The 20,598-nt window shown below is 50.0% G+C and overlaps 1 protein-coding gene across 7 annotated transcripts in view; it reads right to left on the bottom strand.

Annotated features, from left to right (window-relative positions):
• Window positions 1-12,520: 12,520 nt before the first annotated feature.
• The window catches only part of PPIP5K1 (diphosphoinositol pentakisphosphate kinase 1), a 172,893-nt gene continuing 164,815 nt past the window's right edge, over window positions 12,521-20,598 (bottom strand). For all 7 annotated transcript variants that reach the window (XM_075006499.1, XM_075006502.1, XM_075006500.1 and 4 more), the window contains one exon: window positions 12,521-14,536. In XM_075006499.1, coding sequence (XP_074862600.1) covers window positions 13,791-14,536 — 746 coding nt within the window. In that variant the 3' untranslated portion in view covers window positions 12,521-13,790. The remainder of the gene's footprint in view (window positions 14,537-20,598) is intronic.

Here is a 20,598-nt window from a genome sequence, read left to right as displayed (position 1 = left end):
CAGGCACAGGGTCTGCAACCAGTTGTAGGCTCCGTGTATCTTGTGTCGTTTAGCGCAACTGTGTCTGGGAGGGGCCCTTTAAGGGAGTGGCTTGCTGTTGAGTTCGCCCTGTGACCCTGTCTGCAGCTGTGCCTGGCACCCTTATTTCGATGTGTGCTACTTTGGCGTGTAGACGTTCCCTCGCAGCGCCTATTTCGATGTGGTGCTGCGCAACGTCAAAGTTGAACATCGACGTTGCCAGCCCTGGAGGACGTGTAGATGTTACTCATCGAAATAGCCTATTTCGATGTTGGCTTCACATGTAGACGTAGCCATTATGTGGATTAAAAGCTGCCAAAGGCTAGCTCTCACTAGAGCGGTGCATGGGACGGTATCCAGGAAGTGGTATGGTCCTAGGGTGTCCTGCAGCGTGCTTTGGATACCTTTGTAAGCTGGGTACAAGCACACAAACTGCTTTTTAATGCAGCTCGCATGCCAACACCTCTTGCCCTGAAGAATGCAGGCCATACATAAGGGATGCCTGGCTGGGAAGCCGTAATTCCACACACACTTTAGAGGCCATGGTTGATAAGAAGTGGACCATGAGCTCCCAGCACAACACTGTGCCAAAAGAAATAAAATGATCCCTAGCTGCATAAGTGGGAGGGGGGGGGGGGGCTCTTGCATAGTGGGGGGGGGGAGGTCAGTAGCCAGGTGCTCACTCATTGCCAAGTATGCGCAAAGAGGAGAGAGTCATCCCTCTGCTGCTACGTGGCACTGACATGACCACTGCAGGACTTCTGTGTCCAGGTCTGGTATCCCGAGTTCAGGAAAGATGGGGCTGTAGTAGGGAAGAGCCATGAGAGGGATTAAAGTAGCGGTCAGCAACCTTTCCCAGGCGGAGGGCTGAAATTTGACCTTCTGACCCCATGTACAGTCCAAGTGGATGTGATGCATTTTTAGTCACTAATTGTCCTATTTATAACCGCTTCATTAATAAATTAAGATGCAGAACTTTACTGTTTAGTGCAGGGGTGGGGGGAAACCAAAGCGCCCCGGGCCCTCGTGCCTGCTGGCTGCAGGCTGCACATGGGGCAGGCCAGCACCTGCCTCAGGCCCATGCTTCAGCAGGAAACCCTGTGGTTGGGTGCTTAGGTGGGGCTCCATGGAAGGTGCTCGCCCCTCCCCCACCCCCATGCTCCAGTGGGGCGTTCTGGTCCCTGGGGGCGGGGGCGGGGGCGGGGGGCGGGGAGGGGCAGCTCCAGCTCTGAGCTGCAGCACGGATCCCTGCAGCTCTGCACTGGGGCTCCAGCCCTGGCCCTGTGCGGCTGCACCACAGCAGGGTTCTGGCCCCAGTCACACACTGTGGCAGGGGTTCCAGCCGCACGCTCCCAGGCAGCATGGGGCAGGGGTCAGGCCCCCGGCACATGCCACTCTAAAGCAGCTTTCGTGCCAGTGGGTGCCAACCCCCGCCCCCCCCCCGCCCGATGAATGGAAACATGCCCTATAGCAACAGACACAAGGTGTTCAGTCCTTTCAGCTTAACAAAGAGCAATGCCTAAGAAGGTCAGCTGCTGACAGTAGCCTCCTACAAACCACAGGAACAACTTTTTGACAACAGGCACGTCCAGCGAGCAGGGACCACTACAACAAGCGCCAGGCCTGGAAACTGCATCCGAGTAAAGTCAGGCTGGCACGAAGGCCTGTTTACCAGCGAGCGGCATTAGGCACTAAACATGTCCCCCCTCCCCCGGTGAAGGGCCTCGCCTTCACCAGCAAGTGTTCGGCTGCATTTCTGAACTAGTGGCTCTCGCCCTGACTGCGAAGGGCTGCGCCGTGGCCCCTTTTACACAGGATGACACCCATTACAGTGACCTGCCAGCTGCGGGACAGTACCGGCGGCTGCTGAAACCTTCCTCACCCCACCCCCCACACTACTGAGAAGCCTATTCCCCCCACCCCCCCCCCCACCCCCCAGGCCCCAACCAACAGACACTAGGGCTTAAGGCCCAGCCTGTGCCCCCCCGTGCTGCCCTCTTTGTGGACCTTCCCTGCCCACATCAACATGGGGCTCTACAGCCACTAATCCTGACCGAGCCCTATCTTACTGAGGGCGCCGTGGCAGGCGAGGCCTGTGTTCACACACACAGCTGTTGTCTCTCTGCTGTCAAAGATTGTCAAACAAATGCCTTGCATAACTGGCTGCACGTGTGACTGCAGTGGGTGGCACAAACACTAGCAGCGAATGAGCAGAGCCTTTGTCCAGAGCTAAGACATGAAAGCAAATGCAAGTGAATTCATTCAGAAGGGCGCTCTGGCAGCAAATTCCTTGTAACGGCCTAAGGGTGAAAGGCCGGCCACGTAATCAGAGCCAGCCCAGCAGGGCCCAGCTGGTGGGCAGGGCCCAAGGTGGCATGCTGACTTTGGGGCACAGACAAAGGGTGATGGATGCTATCGTCAAGTGCCGCAGGGGCCCTGTGATGCCTTGCCCTAAGGCTAGAATGACCAGCTGTCCAGTATGGCTGAAGAGGGATGACTTGGTCCATAGCTAGGCCGCTGTGGGGGGGAGGGGTGCATGGTCACCACCTCCCCAGGGCTCCAAGCTGGGAATGCCCATGGCTGCCACTGCCCCAAGGCTCCGGGTTGGGAATGCCCATGGCTGCCACTGCCCCAAGGCTCCGGGCTGGGAATGGCCATGGCTGCTGCTGCCCCAAGGCTCTGGGCTGGGAACGCCTGCAACCATTGGTCTCTTGCCCCCCGCAACCGACTTCCCAGGAGCGGGGGGGGAGGGGGCGGGAAGGGTGCTTCACTGTCACCCCAGTGAGTCAGCGGGAGGGAGCGTTAAGCAAAGCTTTCTGCTCTTAGTCTAGGTTATCTGGTAGTACGTTCCAGGCCCCTTCTGTAAGCCAAGCACAGCAGGCCTGGTCTGGGTTTGCCCGTGCTGGCCTGCCTATGCCTAGGAAGTAGCCTACTGCCTTTGCCATGTGGTTGAGCTGTTTCAACCATTTAACACCCCGTCCCCAAACCCTGGAGCACTTTGTGTATGCACATCGGTGTTCAGCGTGTGGCTACACCTGGGCCCAGCATGGCGCTGTGCCCAGTTCCCGGGCTATGTCAGCCACCCAGCAGACATTGCCACCGAACGACTGGGATGGCTGGCGAGGTGTGGGAGCTGCACAGATAAAACCACAATTACTGCACAGTACTCTTTCAGTTGCCAAGCTATGTGCTGTTCATCCCCTCATGATTCCCATAGTTATGGTTGGGAGGGCTGAATGGCTATACAGGAATTACAGAACTTGTGACCTACCCTAGTGCCATATCTAGGCTTTAATTGTTGGTAGCAGTACAGCTTGGGGGTTGCTCTGCAGCTGTCTGAGGCAGGAATGTTTTGTAACTAGTCTGAAGCCAGTGTCTGGCCTCTAGGTGCATGGGCCCTGAAAGCTGAGGGAAAAGCTGTAGCTGAAAGGGGAAGCAGGCGGTGCCAAGGCAAAGTGTGCTATTTAGTGACACAGAATTGCTTGTGGCAGAAAGGGTGATGCGGTTGTTTTGCATGCATCTGCTCGGCTCTGTGTCCGTTTGCTTTGGATTGCCCCATACTACCGCTAGCAGTGGGACATGAGGAACTCAATCATTTTTTCATGGAATTAGTGTGTCAGCTTTGCTCATTTGGCTATAGCGATCCTGCAAGCTGCCTTGCAAGGCTTCATTCTTGGCATGCAGCCACTGAAGCGGCGCTCTGTCCACGAACGCTTATGCTCCAAAATATATATATATCTGTTCATCTACGAGGTGCCACAGGACTGCTCTTTTTTTTTTTTTTTTGCATTGCCAACCTGCATAAGGGCAGGATGAAGCAGGTCAAATATTGTCCGTGCTTCTTTGGCACGCCAGACACCACTATGGCTGTGGGCCCTCTCAGCAGCACCTGCGCAATCAGCAGAAGCTGGTACTGCACAGAAAGGTATGTGATGAGGACAACAGAGCCTTATATGTAGACAGTGGCCTTAAGCAAGAGCTTTTGTGTATTTTGGAGAACCAGGCCTCATCCTTCTGCATCTGGCCTTCCACCTCAGGTTTCTTCTTCATTCCCAGGGCCACTTACATCATTTGTGGGGGGGGGGGGGGGGGCAGGCAGGGGAAGCGCTAGTCAGGGCAGAGTTTCCAAATATCACGTGTGCTCATGTGGCATAGGCAGAGGGACCAGTGTTGTGTGTGGTGCTAGCAGCTAATGAAGGGCCAAGGAGACCCCACCCCCACCTAAGAAGGAGGCCCAAGGTAACTGTCAGTGAGCAGGGCAGAGGAAAGCCACAGCATTTCCATTAACTGCATGAGGACCCTTATGTAAGTTCAGACATCTGGAACCAGTTAGCTGCCTGTGCCCAGCCCCGACAAAGGAATTAACCCCACCAGCCCCTGTGCACTGGCCCCTGGTTCTGTCCCCCTAACACCTTTCTGAGTAGCTTATGGCCACTTTTCGTTTCCAAGTTCATGGAGAAGAGAACTGCCTGCAGCCTGAAGCAGTGTCAGGGCTCAGCAGTAGCTGACTGCCTCCCACAGCAGCTGCCTGTTAGTGTAACTGGCTTCAGGCCAACTCTGATGTGCCTAGACCAGACATTACAAAGACGTGGGTCCAGAGCCTCCCAAGATCTGAAACACTGAACTCAATGGCAGACAGATGCCTAACTGAGCTGTAAGGCTCCGGGCTTTGGCGACTTTGGCAGTGCCAGGGCCTGCCCTGAGCCTGCTGGTGCTGATGCGGCCTCTCTCGTCCTTGAATGAAATTTTCACCTCTGGTGCACCCTGTTAGACCCACATGTGATTGCAGCTTTGCTAGGGTGGGGGATGGGGGAGGGGGGCCATAAACTCATGCTGAACTGCCTCTAGAACAGGTCCTTTCCCATGACTACTGGTTGCCGGTGTCAGGCAGACCCCTGCTATTACATGTCTGTCATATGAAAAATGGTTACTCCCTTTCTTAGCAAGTGCCCTGCAGCACCAAATCCCACCTTGTGCCATCGGGGTCCAGGCCTGCTCTGCTCTTACACCAGCTTAAAATCCCAGCAATAAAAGCCTCATTCCATTGCTGTGCCATTTCCCCACTTCCTGCAAAAGCCACTCAGGTGGGTTCAGGGCTAGCAGGGCTAGCATTCATTAAAGCATTTCTCCAGAGACTTTGGGTACCTTTGCAATGGCCAAATGGTGCCAAGGTCAAGGTGCAGTGACCCTGCCAGTTGTATGACCAAAGGTGTAGGACCAGATGGTGGCCCCAGCTGTTTTTTTCCTATGGAGGAGTCCTCTGAGCCAACAAAAACGGATCAAGTCACAGGAGGCTGAGATGCTTTTCTGGGCCTGACTACCTTCAGAAGCTATTTCATCCATCACGAAAGAGGTCCATTGCTGATGAGGGGGGGACACAGGCTCTCTAAAAGTTATGGCGTCCCTCTTTTGTAGCTGTGAAGAACAGTAAGCATGTGCAAACAGACAGGTCCTCTGCATCAGTTATGACCTGGATCGCAGTCTGGGGCTAATTCAGCCTCAGTGCAGACAGCCACACTGCATCCCATGGGGCCAAATACTGTCTGTCAGGAAGAGGCCCTGACTGCACACATCAGCCAGCCAGCAGCTGGATATTTTGTTTGGGGGAGGCAGCTTCTGAACAAACTGATCTGAGAGAAAGGTATCTCTGGTGTAGCTCCAATTGTAGAAAATGCTGCTTAGAGGCCAGGGTGGTCCCAGCTCCCACCAGCTGCTCAGTGACCCTCACCCCAACTGTTCTGTATATTAGCCTCTACTGTCTGACCTGCATGCCCAGAACATCACTGCCCGACGCAAGCGAGCCAGCAGCAAACAGCAGGCTTGATTCTGGCTGGGGCCCCTCCCCTGCCCACAGCATTCCTGCCACTGCCCTTGGGGCCCCTAGGAGGCCTGACTGAGGCCTGCCTGATGCAATGAGCTCACCAGCATCTGCCTGTGTCTCCTAGCACGTGATGGTCGTGCTGGTAGCTTGTTTGTCGTTTTGACTAAAACAAAGGCCCTGCTGAAAGCTGGTACTGTTCTCTGTCTCCCCTACAGAGTTAGCTCTGTCATGGGGCAGCTGGCAGTGGGCAGCAGTCCCCGGCACCCCTGAGGAACAATGACTGCTCTGAGGCAGCAGTAGTCTGCTTGTCATGCTAATGAACCTGCTGCCTTGTGGGACTGCAGCACAGTAACACTGACAGATTGGCAGAGGGGCTGTGGCCCCAGTGCTGCCATGCTCATGAGGCAGCAGGATCTCTGTCCTTGGAAAAACAGTCACCCCGGGGAGCAGGCCCCCAGCTCTGACCGGGCTGGATTGCCAGGTGGGGCCAGTGGCCTCGTGCCGAGTACTCTAATTCTGGGGTCACCTAACAGGTAAACGTTGCATTCTTTGCAGGCACAGAGGTAGGGGCACTGAAGGGGCCATGCCTAGGGTTACGTAGGTGTAAACCCAGCTCTGTGCTCAGACATATTTGCAGACAGGGAGGTGGCTGCTCTGGTCCTGGTACTGCTTTCCCAGAGCTGCACTGGCAGAGGTGCTGCCCTAGGCCCCTCATTCGCATGGGGTTACCAGCCTGTCATAGAAAAGTGCAGTGCAGCAGTTGTTCAACACACGCGTTGGGCTGTAGCTCCCCTTTCTTACTCCCACCCACATGCAATGACCCTACTCTCTGAGACCGGCGAATGCGTAACAGCCCCACCGGCAGGTTTGTTTTGGGCTGACGGGCTGCAATCCCATGCTCCCTTACCAGTACTGGGAGAAGACAGGCATAGGCTGCAGGCTCAGCTTAGCCAGACAGTAATACAGCACCTCACAAGCCCTCACTGAACTAATTCCAGCCAAAACCACAAGGCTTCGCTATATGCAAAGTTGTACCGGTTTAATTACTCTGGTTTAGTTAAACTTGTGCACACACCACCATGTGCACATTTGCCTTGTTCTGTAATGGCAGGTATGGTAGCAAACTGAGCGACTACAATACAGGGTTAATTTGGTTTGAGTGTCCAAAAACAGATCCGCACTGGTTTAGTAAAGTTAGTGTAAAATCAGGCCTATAGGTGAACCTGGATAGCTCTGTGGAGCCAGCCTCGGGGAGAGTTACAAACTCATAACACAGAAGTAATAGTTACAAACACTGAAACTTTTTAAAAGCCCAGCTGTCCCAGACCCATGTATGAGAATGGGCTCATGGCGCTCACCCTTCTGTCTCTGCTGGCCACAATCTCACCTTGGTAAAGTTACTTCCTTTCGGTGGGCTTCCACATCCCAACCATCAAGTGGAGCTAAAACCGCCTTGCCTCTCCAAGATGCTTTGAGCTAAGCCCCTGCAGCAGAAGACACCAGGGAAGGGCAATGAGGAAATGCAGAGGTTAGGATCAGAGGTGCAGTTTCACCTCTGCATTTAACTCTTGCAGCACTGACCACTCTCAGATCCAACTCTGTGCCAGACCTGCCAAGCTTGAGGACTGAATTCCATTTCAGCCTCTGTCACAGACTATGATGCTGGCCAGAAACCTAAACCAAACTTTTGTAGGTAGCCCCCTTTGTATATTCTGGATGTGCTGTAAGCCAAGCAGGGATCTGGTGTATATTAATGAATACAAACCAGGATCAGTTTTAGAATAAACTAGGCCTTGTCCATCAAAGGATAAGTTGTCAATGGAAGTCTGTACTGCTTTAGGTGAGCCAGACACAGCTAAGCCCCCTCCCCTTTACCACCAGAGGTGCGAAGGACCATACCCTTGGATCTACACCAGCCTGCAGGGATGTGCTGGCAACTGATGTTCTTAGGACAATGGACTCAATCAGGTATCCCAATATTTTTTTCAATCCGTTGGCAGAACAAATTCTGTGGGGTGCAGCAAGGCACATGCAGAAGAGCACCTCCACAGAAACACGTGCTGGAGACTGGGGGTGCTCTGTTCCTCAGCTGAGCAGCACCTGAATGCCTCCTGGGTGGCCACCCAAGCACTCAGTTTACAGGGAACCCCGGACTCAATCCCAGCTTGCGTCCTCCTGGGAGTTCCCCACACTCTCCACTTCCTTGGGCCCCTGGGCATAGTGGGACTTGGTCACTCAAGCCCTAAGATTTGCAACCCTGGATTGCAGGCTACCAGAGCAGATCTCTTTACAAAATAAATCTAACTTTTTTTTTTTTTGGGGGGGGGGGGGGTTGCTGCTCTTTGTCTTTTAAGGCAGACTTCATAAATTATTAGATTGCTCATTGGCTGTAGGGACTACTAAACCCTCAGAGAGAACAGGGTAGCCCCAGTGCCCGCATTTCAATGAAGCAGAGCCCACTTCTAGACAGCCAGAGGAGCTAGGAAACAGGAGCAGAGAACAGAAGTTTTGTGAGGGAGTTCTTGGGGAAGGGGAGCTAGATACACGTAACATTCTTTAAGCTAGAACCAAAGCCACCCGATTAAAAAAATCCCATCAAGAAATTAACAGAGAACGCAGGCAGAAACACTGCAACAAAGGGGGGCCGCAGGGCTATCTAGTTTATTGCATCCAACAGAGCAGCTATGACTACCTGTGTTACCAAGAGGCAGCATGTGTTTGGAGTTGGCGCAAGGTGCTCCTGGCCCTAAGACCATACATGGGCTTTAGAAACTTGAATGGCTGAACAGGAAGAGCTAAGGTAAACAGAGAGATACACAGATGAGACTTGCCAGGACACAGTAAAATGGTCCCATTCCCAGTGCTGTTAAGGAGGGTCAAAGTCTCAGGGAAGAGCATACAAATGCTGGAGAAGGAAACAACCCCCTTGTTGGAACCTTCCTTGCAGATGATGTCATGGTATTCTCTAGCACTGCAGCTACTTCTCCTGGTGAAGGAATTTCCATTATTAGGAAGAGAGAGGTTTTAGTAATCATAGAATCATAGGGCTAGTCCAGCCGTCTGCTGCAAGCAGGATCAACTCCATCTAAGTTATCCCAGCCAGGACCTTGTCAAGCCAAGACTTAAAAACCTCGAGGGATGGAGAATCCACCACCTCTCTAGGCAGCACATTCCAGAGCTTCAGCACCCTCCTGGTGAAGTAGTTTTTCCTAATATCCAACCTACACCTCTCCTTCTGTAACTTCAGACCCTTGCTCCTTGTTCTACCATCTGTCACCACTGAGAACCGTTTCTCTCCATCTTCTTTAGAGCTCCCCTTCAGGAAGCTGAAGGCTGCTATTAAATCACCCCTCAGTCTTCACTTATGCAAACTAAATAAGCCCAAATCCCTCAGCCTCTCCTCATAGGTCTTGTGCTCCAGCCCCATAATCATTTTTGTTGCCCTTCGCTGAACCTGCTTCAGCACATCCACATCCTTTTTTACTGGAGTGCCTAAAACTGGGCACAGTATTCCAGATGTGGCCTCACCAGTGCTAATAGAGAAGAACAACCACTTCTCTACATCTGTTTGCAATGCTCCTCCTAATGCATCCTAGTATGCCATTAGCTTCTTTAGCTACAAGGGCACACTGTTTGCTCATATCCAGCCTTCCATCCACTGTAACTCCTATGTCCCTTTCTGCTGTACTGCTGCTGAGCCAGTCAGTCCCCAGCCTGTAATGATGCTTGGGATTCCTCTGTTCCAAGTGAAGGACCCTGCACTTCTCCTTGTTGAACTGCATCAGATTTCTTTTGGCTCAACCCTTCAATTTATCCAGGTCACGCTGGATCCTGTCTCTACCCTCCAACGTATCTACTTCTCCCCACAGCTTGGTGTCATCTGCAAACTTGCTGAGGGGGCAATCCAGTCCCTCATCTAGGTCATTAATAAAGATGTTGAACAACACCGGCCCCAGAACTGAATCTTGGGGCACTCCACTTGAAACCGACTGCCATCCAGACATTGAGCCATTGACCACTACCCATTGGGCTCGACCATCAAGCCAGCTTTCTATCCATCTTCTAGTCCATGTATCCAGTCCATACTTCCTTAACTTATGGGCAAGAATGTTGTGGGAGACTGCATCAAAAGCTTTGGTGAAGTCAAGGCATATCACATCCACTGACTTCCCCATGTCCACAGAGCCCGTTACCTCATCATAGAAGCTAATCAGACTGGTCAGGCAGGACTTGCCTTTGGTGAATCCATGTTGACTACTTTTGATCACTTCCCCCTCTGCCAAGTGCCCCAATATGGACTTCTTTAGGATCCCCTCCATTATTTTCCCAGAGACTGAGGTAACACTCAACAGGTGTATAGTTCCCTGAATTGTCCTTCTTTCATTTTATGAAAGTTGGGCACAACATTTGCCTTTTTCCAATCATCTGGGATCTCCCCCAAGCTCCAGGAGCCTTCAAAGATAATGGCCAAAGGTTCAGCAATGACATTTGCCAATTCCCTCAGTACACTTGGGTGTATTAAATCCAGTCCCAATTCGATCATTAGAAATAGACAGCTGGGTTTGTGATGACCAGGAGAAACACATGGTAACTTGCCTGCCTGGTGTGAAGGTTGCAGACGTCTCAAGACAGCTAGATAGATTTATGTGTAGTGCTGGGGAGGAGCTGGTGGTTGTGGTACCTGTAGGTACCAGTGATGTGGGGAAAGGTATGAGAGTGGTCCTGGAGACAAAATTTAGACTGCTAAGTAAGAGATTGAAGTCCAGGACCTCCCTTTTAGTATTCTCTGAAATGGTTGCAGCTTCACATGCAAGGCCCGGACTCGAGCAGAACTGCAGGGTCCCAGTGCATGGAGTAGAGAGGAGGGTTTTAGATCCATTAGGAACTGGGGAAACATTTGGGAAATGGGAAACATATCCAGGAGAGATGGGCTCCATCTAAGCAAAAATGGAACCAGATGCTGGCACTTAAAATTAAAAGGGTTGTAGACCAGGTTTAAAACTCGGAGCTGGGGGAAAGGCAACAGGTGTAGAGGAGCATGTGGAATGGATCTCTCGGGGGTGATCTATTAATAAAGCATCTCTACATCCTAGGAAGAGAGAGAGGAGGGAAGGTGATACAATATGGGAAAGATCTAATGCAAAAAGCAAACGAAATAGAAAATGCCAGTCAGGCATAGCATGTAATGGCAGGCAGCTAAAAAGTGACATTTTTAAAGTTCTTACATACCAATGCCAGAAGTCTAAATAATAAGATGGGTGAACTAGAGCACCTTGTATTAAAAGAGGGTATTAATATAATAGGAATCACAGAAACTTGGTGGAATGAGGGTAATTAATGGGACACTAGTAATACCAGGGTACAAAATCTGTCAGAAAGATAGAACAGGTGTGTTGGGTGATTGGCATGATATTGAAGAAAGTAAAACATCTTAAATGAACTGTACCGTACAGTCCCTATGAACAGCAATTCCAGCAGCATGGATCTATTACAGACCATTTGACCAGGATGGCGACAGTAGCCATGAAGTGCTCTGAACAGCCTATTAAAATAAAACACATGGGAGAGAGTTCAGCTATCCCCACGGTGACTGGCTGTGTGTCAGGGTTTTAAAGAGCAGTTGTTAAAGGGTTCTGACAAATCGCCAAAAGGTTCAGCAAAACGACAAGACTTCTCCAAAGGTCTGGAAACATGTCCACTTAGTTTAGCTCTGAGAAAACCCACAGGTGACTTGTCAAGTTTTCCCAGCTGGTACCAACATGGGGAAGAGATCTCTGATAGCAGAGGGCTCCTCAGTCTAGCAAAGGCAAAATGAGACCCGCTATCTGGAAGATGAAACTTTAGCAAATTGGTTAGTGTGCGCCCATTACTGCTGTCCAAGCACTGTATTTTATGCCCTTGTGTCAATAAAAATCTCTGTCCCATCCCCCATCTTGGGCAAGTCTCTTTCTTTATCTGTCCCCATCTCTCACTGGGTGCTCCATGACCCTACCACTGGTACTGGTCTCCTTCACAGGGCTTCTCCCTTTTAATTTCCAGAGGAGGAAAGGCTGGAAATGGGGATGCCCTACCCCAGTCAGTGCTTCCCGGCGGGGAGAGAAGTTACTGGAAGATCAGCAACTACTGCCATGGGCAACCCCAACTCATTTTTCAACACAGCTGCACAAGAGCCAGTCCTTGAAGCATTGCGCCTCATCAGTGCGCCTCATGCCAGCCACAGTTTCTCTGCCAGGCAGCGTGGTTTATCTTGACCACCACCTGCTTTGTGGGCAGCACAGCATGGAAGACTCTCACCCTACAGAGCGCATGCGTATGACGACTCACAAGGGTGCAGTTTGCTTGGCTGGGATGTTAGAGACGCTCACAACACTTTGAGCACTGCCCCAGTTAGTTTGCACTCTGGGGAGTTAGCCAGTGCAGAGACTCAGCACCACAGTGGTTCCGTGGGGCTGCTGCCCACCCACAGGCAGAGGAAGGCAGGGAACTGCAGTTGTGAAGGCGGTTGTACTGCCTGAGGACAGTCAGTGGAGTTCCTCTCTTGAGTTCTCCTCTCGTGATGCTCACAACTCCACATGAACTGCTGACAATGGACTCTGACCCTCCCCTTGACTGAGAATCCCTCTTTAAACCCTCCTCTGAAACGCCCCCACTCATGCATCTGATGAGGCAGGTCTTTGCCCATGAAAACTCATGCTCCAAATTATCTGTCAGTCTGTGAGGTGCCCCAGCACTTGTTGTTGTTGCAAGTATCAGGCATTTCAGCGCTTTGCCCAGGCTGCTGCAGCAGAAAGAGAGCAGAAGCCAGACATACAGTGTAGCATGTTTACTGACTCAGTGCAGAGCTCTTTGGGTACAGCTGCCCCAGTGAATACAGACAAACCTGTCCCATCAGCACAGCCCCGCCCCTCCCCTCCCCAGGTGGGACACAGGCACAGAACCCTTCCCCTTGCTCCAGCAGATTGTCACTTTACTCCAGAGGGGGATTTCCTGCCTGTCACGGATCAGGCGGCCTGTAGCTTCCATGCCTCTGGGCTTGTGTTCAACCCTCATTTACATAAATATATTAAATAGTTTGTATTTTATACACAATAGCAATTTCTCCTTATCAATGTCTCACACATAAAACCTGATTTGTTCAAGAAGCAGTTGCACTTTGTTTCTGTCACCTCAGGGTTCAGAGCTTAAACCTCATTCAACCCTCAGGGACTAGAAAGACCCGTCTGTGTACTCCCTGTGCACCCATCTTGGAGCAGGTATCACTCACTTCCTGGCAGGGATCCGGACCCAGCCCCAGGGGAAAACAAAAGGGCCAGTCGTGGGAAGGAGTCCCCTCACAAGCAGCAGTCCCCAGCCTGACCCTGCAGTGCCCAAGTAAAGCTTTCCATCCCACCCCCTACCTGCCCCATGCACCTCACCAGTGTTTCTCTCTGTAGTCACGCTTGCATCTGTGCTTCCCTACAACAATCCCCACCCAGGGGGACTGACAGACGAGATGGGTGTAGCAGACAGTGATGAGACCTGTCAAGTGTAGCAGTCAGGCTGGGTAGGGGCAGCGGGCCCACAGAAGGGAGGAGATGGTTTCATTGGCAGCCAATGGCCAGAGTTACCCATTTTTCACTCAGTCACATAAAAGCCATTCCTGAATAGGACTGTAGTGAACGTGCAGGCTGGGATTTCTTCATTCCAGAAGCCACTGGCTTGCAAATCGACCTCATAACATTGAATGTGTACCCTGGCTGTGGCTCAGGATCCTCTCCTGCTTCCAGAGACACTACAACCTGCAGGGAGTGGCACAAGATCTGCCCGGCTGGTTGGGAGGATGGCTAGAAATGTTATGCAAGACTTAGGCACAGCTGAGCCACTCCAGGCTGGTGGAGCTGTACTGCATAAAGACATCAACAGTCTTGGGGCTTCTTCTTCCTTTCCAGCATGCCAGCCATGGAGGGAGATGTTAGTTCTGTAGCTGCTGTTGACTAATAGGCTGCTCGCCCTCAACTCTCTTCTCACTGGACAACTGTTGATCCCAGTATGGGCGACTGGGCAGATGCTGATCTGATAGAGTATTATCCATGGACGGTGTCTCATGTTCTTGCTTCAGCATCTCCACCTGCTGCCCCTCCTCCCTTGGGTCCAATATCTGAATCACCGGCTCTTCCTCATCCAGGTCAGATGTCTCCCCTGGCACTAGAGGCCTGATGACATCTACCTCTAACATCTCCCCAGCTGGCTTCTCTTCACCTGGACCTGACATCTTCCCCGACAGCCCAGTCTCACCCAACTCTGGTGCTTCCCCAGCTGGCTTCGCTGTACCCTGCTCCAGCACCACCTCCTCGTCTTTTTCTGGTGTCTCCCCAGGCAGCCTGGCCTTGTCCAGCTCCCATTCACCTGTCCTGCCTTGTTCTGGTGCATCCTCAGGCTGTCCTTCATTGCTTGGCTCTGGTACCTTCAGCAGGCACTCTTCTGGCATCTCTCCCTGGGGGTCCTCTACCAGGGGTCCAGACCCACCTGGCTCTAATTCAAGTGCCTCCCCAGAGTGCTCCATCTCATTCTGATCAGGGGACTGGCAATTCAGTTTCTCCTCACTTATTTGGGGACTCATGGAAGGTTTCTCAGTGAAGCCGAAACGAGCGTAGTTCTCCACTGAGGTTGGGGAGGAGGGGCCTGCACTGGAGACAGTACTGGAAGGGCCACTGCTATCTGAAAAACACCACCAGAAAGTATCAGACACTTAGAGAGTAAACACATAGCTGAAAAAACTTCAGCTGGATCCTGTGCTAAAAAGCCTATTACATGGCACATAGCATGTTTCTAGACATCAGCACCTGACTGTCCCTGCCAATGGGAGGGAAGTTATGAGCAAGCTCTGTACCAGGGTGGCACTCAAGTAGAAACTACAGGCACTCCTGAAGGTGTGTTTGTGCCTGCCTGGTCTGCACCAGTTGAACAAGCACTGAGTAACACACTGCTGGTCTTCAGCTGGCATATCAGTGTGCATCAGAGCCTGGGAATGAATATCTTACAGCTACTTTTGTTTCTTTGGAAACCAAAATGTGCAGCCAATGGTGCCAGACTGACAGTACAGGAGTACATTTAAGCACACACTGCAGAAGCCTGGTACCATACAGCACCCCCTATTCATGGGTCAGGAGAGACCGGAATTTGGCCCTTCTGGCCATCCAGATGGGTGCCCCGTTGCATCTGCCCATAAGCATGACAGTTGGTGCAGCTGTGATGGGGATAGTTTTGGGAGGCTGAAACAGGTGCTAGGAACTGAGTGACAGCCTACACATCCCTACTGGCACAGCAGTAGAGACCAATTTGTACATGGATTGTCTCAGTCGTTATGTCTGGCAATTGAATATGTGTGATGGCTTTCCCTCTGTGGAACAGGGGGCATACAGAGGAGCCATGAGGGCAGGTAGGACCAGGCCACCACCTGCTCCAAAAAAAACAAAACACCAACTTATTGGAATCATACAAGCGCTCTTCCAAAAGAAGCTGATCACTGACATATCATCCCTTGGGTGATACAGGCTTTCAAGTCCTTCTGTGTCTCTCTCAGGGCAGTGGCCCTACACCATGGTGAAGGGTGGGAGACACCAGACACACTGCTGCAGCTAGTTAAGAGCCAATAATGTCTGCAAAAGTACCTCTGCCCATTCTGTACAAAGGGGTGTAACTAGCAGCAAGCTCAGAAATGGAAAGGGAAGAAAAATCAATCCATTATATGCTTTTATTCAAACACTTCTGTGCACTGTAGTACTCCACTATCAAATATGTCCACCAAGTCCAAAAAATATAAGCAAGCCATACACCAGACAGTCCAAAGCCCATGTCTTGGCTCTGCATGTTCTTCCCACAGGTACACTGCCTTATGAGAGTGATGCTATTGGTCCTGTACTGCATAATTTGAAGTCTGAAGTAGGACCCTTAGCCTATGGAATAGTCAGCACTCTCCATTGCGCAATGGGTGAAAGGCAAGAAAGATACAGGTTTTCTGATTTCCTTCAGGTGGTAGATATTCTGACTGCCTAATATGCAGAGACACTGGGCCATAAGTTCTTCTTGGGGTGCCAGGGGACCAGGCAGAAGGAAGTGCCAATTCATGAGCCCTGTCAAATCTAGATAAAAGCTTAGTCAGGATTCCAGAACTCTAAGGGCGGTCATGTCCTGTGAAATGTGCAGTACTGATCCATTTGGCCAGCGCCATCCCATGCCATCTTACTCGGGGAATGATGTGATCACTGAGCACCAAATTCACTCGTGCTCTAAGAAATGAGATATACTGATCTCCTACAGCTGCAAGAAATCTTGAGAGGTCACTGAGTCCAGTCCCCTGCCCTCACAGCAGGACCCAGCACCATCCCTGACAGGTTTTTTTTTAAATCTATTTGCCCCAGGTCCCTAAATGGCTCTCAAGGATTGGGCTCACACCCCTTAGCAGGCCAATACTCAAATCACTGAGCTATCCCTCTCCTGTAGCACCTTAAAGACTAACAAAATGTATTTATTACATAATGAGCTTTGTGAGTAAGACCCACTTCAGATCCTTGCTACAAGGACAAGGATAGAGAATAAATATTTAAATAATGGCCCAGTTAAATTCTGTATGGAAGGCGATACAGGTCCCTGAAACCCTTTGATTCTCAGTAAGTTATAATTCCCTCAGAACTGTCAACAGGCCTGAATCCCAATTAACATAAGCAGTCCTTAACTTAGTGATAAGATGCTATATCTCTGTGGGTTTTGATATGCAAGCCATATGCAACTAAGTTTGTATCTATGCTGGAATTTAAGTCTGATATGTTAAAGAACCTAAGGGTCTGTCTCACTTAGTTTACAGAAAGCTGGGGTGCAAATCTCTCCTGCTGCAGGCTGACTGTCCATGGGAAGCCTGCTCACCGCATTAGCAGATCATTAAGGCCCTTTGCATTAGTCTCATTTCAAATCTGACAGGATCGAAGAGCATTAATAAACTCTGTGCAATAGTAACAGAGAGGTAGCTGTGTTAGTCTGTACTCCAAAAGAACAAAACAGCAGAATGTAGCACTTTAAAGACTAACAAAATGATTTATTCGGTGATGAGCTTTCGTTAGGCAGACCCACTTGATCTGATGAAGTGGGTCTTTCCCATTAAGCTCAGCTCTGAATAAATCAATCAATCATTCTGTTAAACTTAGTGCAAGTCAGCAGAGTCCAGATGGCGAGGCCGGCACAAAACAAACCAGCGGGCCAACAGCACTTCAAAAGACTAACAAAATAATGTATTAGGTGATGAGCCTTTGTGGGAAAGACCCACTTCTTCAGATCGGGAAACAGTCAAACTTGTACATGAATTCCAAGTCAGACATCTCCCTCTGCAATCTTGTGGTAAAATTCTTTTGTAAAAGACTAGCTACTTTCACAGCCATTATTGAATGTGCAGGGAGGTACAAGTGTTCCCCTCTAGGTTACTGTGTATTCCAATTTCTGCTGTCAGATTTACGTTCATCCATCCTTTGGCACAGAGACTGTTTGGTTTGTCCAATGTACATGGCAGAGTGGTACTGCAGGCACATGAAGGCATTTACCACACTAGCGGATATGCAGGTGTATGAGCCTTTGATGGTGTGGCTGAGGTGGTTCGGTTCTGTGATGGTGTTGCTTGTATAGATACGTGGACAGGACTGGCAACAGGGGTTTGTTGTAGGGATAGGTTCCTGAATTAGTGTTTCTGTAGTACGGTTTGTGGCTGCTGATGAGTATCTTGTTGAGGCTGGGGCTGCCTGTAGGAGAGCACTGACCAGTCACCCCAGATTTGTGAGCGTGAGGGATCACATTCCAGGATAGGTAGTAGATGTCAATGATGTGCTGGAGGGGTTTAAAATGGGGGCTACAGGTGACAAGTGGTGTTTCGGTCTAAGCTTGTAAGTTCTGACATGACCTTACTTATAACCTGAGTTGACTTGTGCCTCTGGCAAGGTTGAGGGGAAAGGACGGGGGAGTGCACAATGTAAAGAGTGGAGCCACATGGACACCACGTCACCTCTAGAAGGAACCTTCCAGTCCCTCCCTTTGTGAGCCAGTTCAGCCAATCCTGCCAGCCCCTGGGTGGGCTAGAACAGCACAGGGTCTGCCCATGCCTCCAGAACGTCACCAGGCATGGTGACAGTATTTTCTGGCTGTCCCGGCAGGGTTGTAGACTTGAGCCATCCAGTGCAGCACTGGTCTCAGAGATGAGAAAACTGAGTTACAGAAGAGGTAGCTGCTGTCAGGCCCACACTGCTCAGGAATATCAACACATTCTAAGATGGGCATGCTTGACTTGCAAAGCCAATTGCTCCATTTTTAGACAACTGTCCTCCAGAAGGAAGCTTTCCCTGCTACTGAGTCCAGAACTGAACCCTCAAAAGGAATGCTGACCTTGGCAGAGATTCAATTTTTTGACATTAAGAAGCAGACCAGATCCAAAGAGAGAGATTATAACCCATGTGAAATGACAGAGTTTTATATATAACAACTTTTAGCAACCAATCCGCTAAAGAGGGGTAAACGAAAACACCCTTTCTGGTCAGTTGTGTTGCTACCCCAGAAAGGCACTTAGAAAAGATCCTGCACACTGTGGACAAGCCTAATGGGAGAATCTTTTACTGGAAATGACATCCTGCCATCATTAAATGCACGTATTTTTGATGACTATGTTGACTAAAGATATGGAAGTAAGCAGCCTTTAAATTGAGAGTAGCAAGCCAAGCCATAACTGAAAGTGAGATAATTATGAAGGCCAGAGTTCAGGTCACACCTAAATTTCTGGATCTACCTGTTCACTTTTCTCAAATCCAAAATTTGGATGGAGACAGCCATTCTTTTTCTACATCAGAAAGTATCTAGACTAGAATAACTGCCTCCACAGATATTTGGTTACCTCCACATAAGCTCCTGTCTGGAGCAGCTTGAGTGCTTACTTAAACAGAACAAGCTCCTGAGAAGGTCTGTCCAAGGAGGAGGACAGGGGACAAGTCTGATGGAATTAGCCTCCAAGTATTGGAGAACTGGACTAACATATGCCCAAATAAGAGAAGGGATACATCAGTCCACAACTCAATTTCACATCAGATATGAGGCCTGTGTTTGAAGAAGAGGAAGGAGCAGGTTATTTCCATCTTAGGTCTACATATGAAAGACATGTTTTTATGCTGGGTCTGAGATGTGTATGGAGATTGCTGATGCTGTCATCACTGATTTGAGGCAATAAATAAATAAATAAAAGCAGACAGCAAAAAGTAAAATTGCCATATCAAAAAGGAGTAGGAGAAGTAGGTCAATTTTGATCACGGAGTAAACACTCAGGGAACAAGTATTGGATATAGTTTCCTGTAATTTTTCTTGCTGAAAAGACTCCTCTTTGAAGGGGATTTCTTCTCTATTTCTCTGGCTGCAGACACTCAGTTAGAAGCTGGAACCATGCCTGCCTTCCCCAGGTAATCTCAGACACTGCCAATACTCTAGTTGAAGAATCTGGAGTAGATGATGCTCTGAAGGTACATTTTGCCACTTTGTCCTTCTGTCACACAGCATCAACCAGTCTTCCTTCACATCTGGCAAATCCAGGACAAAGAAAGCTATCCCTTCCCAGAAGTAGAACTGGCAGCAGGTGTCACTACTTGGTAAATATCCACTCTAATTCCCAGAGAAGAAGAAACATTGATGTAACTGGGAGAAGTTTTCTCCCTTCTCTATGAAAGGAGAAGAGTGAGCTTGGCCAGACCTAACCCTGTTATGGGCAGTAGCCTCTGCCTAAGATGAGTATGAAGGAGTAAAGTTAGTCCTGCCATCAAATGTGCAATAAGGCCTCTGTCTCCTGGCTCTGGGGTCTATTCCCTTCTGAAGCATTCTGGCATTACATTCTTATGATTCATGGGATGCCAAACATCTGAAAAATGAGATCAAGAAGCTCAGTTCAGATTCTATACCTGCTAAGTCAATCTACTTTTTGGTGGTTCAGGTCCCCTTTGATATGGATCACTCTAAGGCGCCGCCTCATTATTTCCATTGCTTCTACCCCGTGTCCATCTCCTTGTTCCCCATGGGCTGTTAAGTATGTACCTGGAGCCCTATTGTCTGACTGACCAGGGTGCGGTTCCACACACCCTAGGCCCTGGCTAGTTTCACTCTACACATCCCCCCACCCTTCAGACTGGCATCAGTAGTGAGGACTGAAGGATCTGGAAGGCAGACAACATGCCTTGTGGGTGGATTGTGGAGTGATTGCCATTGTAAGGAGCAGAACTTCTGTGTCAGAGCACATACTTGCTCCTTCATCTATTCTGTGGATTGGTCCCATACCTTCTGTAAGAAGGCCTAAACATATCTGACATGGGACTGCGTCAACAGAAAGATCCCTAGGCACAACAGCAGGAGTCCTAGCAGTTGTGTATACTAGCGGGTTTCCTGTAGCCCGAAGTAAGATGATAAATAAGGGGTTTTCTGAAACCTGTCTAACAATAAGTAGCTCTCTGCTACCAAGGGATCTATTTTACACTCCAATGGGTTATTCTGCTGAATTGAATCCGGAGAATGAACAATGACGTGGCACAGGCAGAAAACATGCAGGATCAAGGTGCAGAAGTGCCTGCAGTACCCTGAAGGCAGGGAGATGATTCAGTGTGCTACACTCAGATCATCTTGGATAAGCCTCAAAGTCACTGCAACCAAAAGGGTAGAGGGGCAGATTCCTTCTCGACCAGGTGGTAGTCAATTAAGACCCTGCACACGTGACC

This window comes from Carettochelys insculpta, chromosome 12 (assembly GCF_033958435.1).
Source record: "Carettochelys insculpta isolate YL-2023 chromosome 12, ASM3395843v1, whole genome shotgun sequence".
Lineage (NCBI taxonomy): Eukaryota > Metazoa > Chordata > Testudines > Carettochelyidae > Carettochelys > Carettochelys insculpta.
This window is presented reverse-complemented; position numbering and strand designations above follow the sequence as displayed.